A 4,102-nucleotide genomic window follows, 5' to 3' on the forward strand; every position below is an offset into this window, starting at 1 on the left:
AAGCAATTACTTATTTTCTAAAAATAAAAATCAATAGGACAAATTATGTTAAAGTAAAATCGAAGAAATATATAACAGAAAAAACAGAGTAAAATTATGTTAAAATGGTAGAGTCATATCCTCAAATTCAGTAGGTAGAACTAAAAACTAAAATTAAAGGTGAGACAAATTCGGGGGTTGAGGGATCGAGTATTATTGTTAAATCTTTAAACTTTACGTATATGAAGGTTTAGGGTTGATCCTCTCGGTCACAGGTATTACTTGGGGGATTTTTTGACTGTGCGCATCCTTTTTTTTATTCCTTCCTTAAGGATACCGGGTGTTCAAAAAAAGGAAAAATCCTTCACCTGAATCTACCTTGTGCAGGATATTAGAATGATCCTTTACCTTCATATGAAGGTGAAAATTTAATATCGTCAATCAAATGGGACATCAGAAGCATGATTATACAACAATGGTAACACCAATTAATGATTGATTGGATCAACTTTTTGCTAGATGATGAGTTTTGCTAGTAGTGAAAATGGTAGGATATTTTTGGAGAGGATAAAAAATCATTTAGATGAATATTATACACCCAACAACTCAAGCATACAAGCGTGCAAAAACCATGAAATAGAAGTGTAATAGTTTAACGTAACAAAACATATCTAAAAAATACTTTAACTTTACACAAACTGCTTTAAAATAACTCTGATAATAACATAGTTTTGCTTTACTGCTTTCAACAAATTAATATAAGATATCTTCATTATTATTTTTTTCTAAAAAAATTACTATCAATTATTTCTTAATCTCAAATTGCCTTCATAATTTAAACTAAATAAACTCCACTAATATATTAAAAAATTCAAGATTTACAAAAAGGGGCCATCACGCCCACTAAATGTGGCCCCTCACAAAAAACCCTCCAATGACTAATAATAAAAGTTCAACTATACTACTCCGTAGATAAAATTATTAAAATAGAATTGAATTGAGCTTATTACTTACTTAAAATTATATTAAAATGAATATACATATATATATATATATATATATATATATATATATATATATATATATATATATATATATATATATATATATATATATATATATTACTGAAAATGCAGTTAGAAAATAAACTAAGCTGAAATGAACAAGTATAAGTATAATCGAGATTAGGCTCAAGCTTGTCAGACAATCTTCATTAAAGTAATAAATTTTATTTGAAATTGACTAGAAATCCGATTAAAAATTGATGGACCTGAAAATTTTGGCTTTTAATCAGAAAATACTAGAAAAATAGGATCAAATTTGACTGACAAGTTTTGATTCATTAGTTGAATTCTACAAATCTTATTAGTTTCACATCATCATTAATAAAGGCCTATTATATTTTTAGTCAATTTTTATACTTGACGTCAATTTTTCTTTGTTGAAGCTTTGGAGTTTTTTATAAATAAATTTATTTTACAATAAAAGAAGAAAGATATTTATTGGGAAAGAGTTATCAAATAATAGGATTTTTTTTGAAAAACACTTGATATGTTGAATTGACCCAAATCCGTCTCAAACTGAAAATAAGCTGATAAAAAAATGATCCGATTAAAATTCTTCTTACTCACTTTTTTGATAGGTCTAATATGTAATATAAAAGGCATCTGTCTTTCTTTCTTCCACTAATGATATCCCTTTTCTATCGCACTCAATTTATATCAATTTTCATTTTGGGTTTTCCCACTCATTTTGAGTCATTGTCTTATTTGGAAATAGACTCCACCATCTTCATTTATTCTAGCTCAACTACACATTCAAACTCTCTTTTAATAACATCACACATTTAAACTTTCTTTTAATTTTAATATCATACACGCACTAAATTCAATCTTCACTTAATATCACATTTCACAACTTTTCATATTTTCTATAAAAATCACTTTTTTCACTTTGATTCAATCTTATCGAGACCGAGAGAGTAAGAATTTTGTATTATGTTGTATTATGAATTCCCACTATAAATACTAAGCATGCGATACTTTCTTTGCATCAACGATTGTCATTTTCATTGTAAGGATCAAAGAACAATTGATCATTTTCAGTTTGTCCTTACTCTTAACAAGTTTGCTTTGCATATACCTTAATACACACCAAAACAAAATCTCATCACTATATCTTCAAATATTAAGCCTTAGCCTAACCTTTTCACCCCCAAACACACAACCTAGCATTCCATTTCCTAGTAGCCGCATCTCTGACCATAAAGCTACAAAAATTAGGGCACTCCCTCATCCAACATTTATTTTATTTCTCTATATTACTTATTTTTTTATATTCTCTCTATAACATTCTTTTTATTACTCGTATCCTCACATGCCTTTTCATATCTCGTAAAAACGTAATCTCAAAAAATACCCAAAAACAAATATAATAAAAATAAACCGACAAACCAAATTCTAAAATTTTTTTCTTCCTTTTTTTTTTTTATAAAATTACACATCATGAATATCTCTTCTTCCTTTGGTGAAACATGTGCAAAATCCCTAATAAATTATCATAATGAGCTTAACGCAAGCTTTAACATTCACATTTATAACAATAATCACATTTACAAAGACAAAGTCATTTTTGTAATGGGCGCAACAGGAACAGGGAAATCCAAACTATCCATCGACATAGCAAATCATATCCCAGCTGAAATAATAAATTGTGATAAAATCCAAGTCTACAAAGGTCTTAATACTCTCACAAATAAAGTCACCCAAGAAGAATCTCAAGGCATACGCCATCACTTGTTAGGGTTCATAGATGACCCAAATGCTGATTATAACGTAACCCATTTTCGAAATGACGCTATTCTTGCAATTGAATCGATTATCGAACAAAATAAGCATCCAATTATTGTGGGTGGTTCAAATTCATTCATTGAATCATTAATTAATGGTGATTCTTATTTTATGTCAAGATATGAGTGTTGTTTTCTCTGGGTTGATGTTAATTTACCTGTTCTTGATCGATTTGTTTCAAAACGGGTCGATCAAATGGTTGAATCGGGTTTGGTTGATGAAGTTAGGGAGATATTTGACCCGGAAGGGGATTATACGCGAGGTATAAGACGTGCGATTGGAGTGCCAGAATTGGATCGTTTTCTTAGGGCTGAAAAAGATGGGTTTGTTGATAAGGGTGCATTGGATATTCTTCTTAAGATTGCTATTGATGAAATTAAGGTTAATACGTATAATCTTGCTTGTCGTCAAGTGAATAAAATACGTAAAATGAAAGATTTTTGGGGGTGGGATTTGCACCATATTGATGCTACTGACGCTTTTCTTAAGGATAAAACAGAGGAAAGGAATGAAGCGTGGGAAAGACTTGTTGTTCGTCCAAGTGTGTTGTGTGTGAGAGATTTTCTACGCGCCACTAGAAGTAGTGGCATGCAGAGCAAGTCTAAAGCACCGAGCACCACTGTTATTAAAGAAGTGGTATCGTCTATGGCGACAGTGCCAGCTGTCATTTGATGTGGTATCAGAGTTAATATGGTATTAGAGCTAATGCAATAAAGTTAGGAATTTGAATTTTAGTTACACTTCTATTTTATTGAGGTTGTTACGTTTGACCTAAAATTTTAAACATTAATAGGTACACTATAACAATTTCAATGGAATGGAGGGGAATCTTCAAACATTCAGCTATTGGCAAGTCATTTTAAATTTGTTGTATTATGATTAAAAAAAACTCTGACAAACTACGATTAAATAAATTTAAAGGTAAAAAAGGGATCAGAAGAACGTTTCTATGAAGGTGTAAAACGTTTTTCTAAGAGTGAGTTTAGAAAAGAGTATTTGAAGCGGCATTAAGGCATGCAGCATGTATATGAGGCATAATCTACATAAGACTTGTGAGTTGTGAGTGTCCACCATCACTTGGGATTTGGGAGCTAGAGTCTAAAGTGTACTCAAATGATTGTATCTTTAAATTACTATCATTTTCAATAGATGCTATACCCATTAATGTAATGGTATCATTTCAAGAAAATATGCTTCGGGTCCATTAGTTTGGGTTTGGCTTTGTATTTTTATCCTAATTTTACTTTTATTAAGGCATAGGAATGGTCTGTGCT

At 30.3% G+C, this 4,102-nt stretch overlaps 1 protein-coding gene across 1 annotated transcript; it reads left to right on the top strand.

The window, feature by feature from the left end:
* The first annotated feature begins 2,197 nt into the window (after positions 1-2,197).
* LOC130801463 (adenylate isopentenyltransferase 5, chloroplastic-like) lies at positions 2,198-4,041 on the top strand. Its single transcript, XM_057665325.1, has one exon. The coding sequence runs from the start codon at positions 2,484-2,486 to the stop codon at positions 3,498-3,500; it is 1,017 nt and encodes a 338-aa protein (XP_057521308.1). The 5' UTR covers positions 2,198-2,483; the 3' UTR covers positions 3,501-4,041.
* The last annotated feature ends 61 nt before the right edge of the window (positions 4,042-4,102 follow it).

This window comes from Amaranthus tricolor, chromosome 15 (assembly GCF_026212465.1).
Source record: "Amaranthus tricolor cultivar Red isolate AtriRed21 chromosome 15, ASM2621246v1, whole genome shotgun sequence".
NCBI classification, from domain to species: Eukaryota; Viridiplantae; Streptophyta; class Magnoliopsida; order Caryophyllales; family Amaranthaceae; genus Amaranthus; species Amaranthus tricolor.

Excerpts from the sequence above, each read along its gene's own strand:
- LOC130801463 (XM_057665325.1), top strand. The coding sequence starts at position 2,484 with ATGAATATCTCTTCTTCCTTTGGTGAAACATGTGCAAAATCCCTAATA.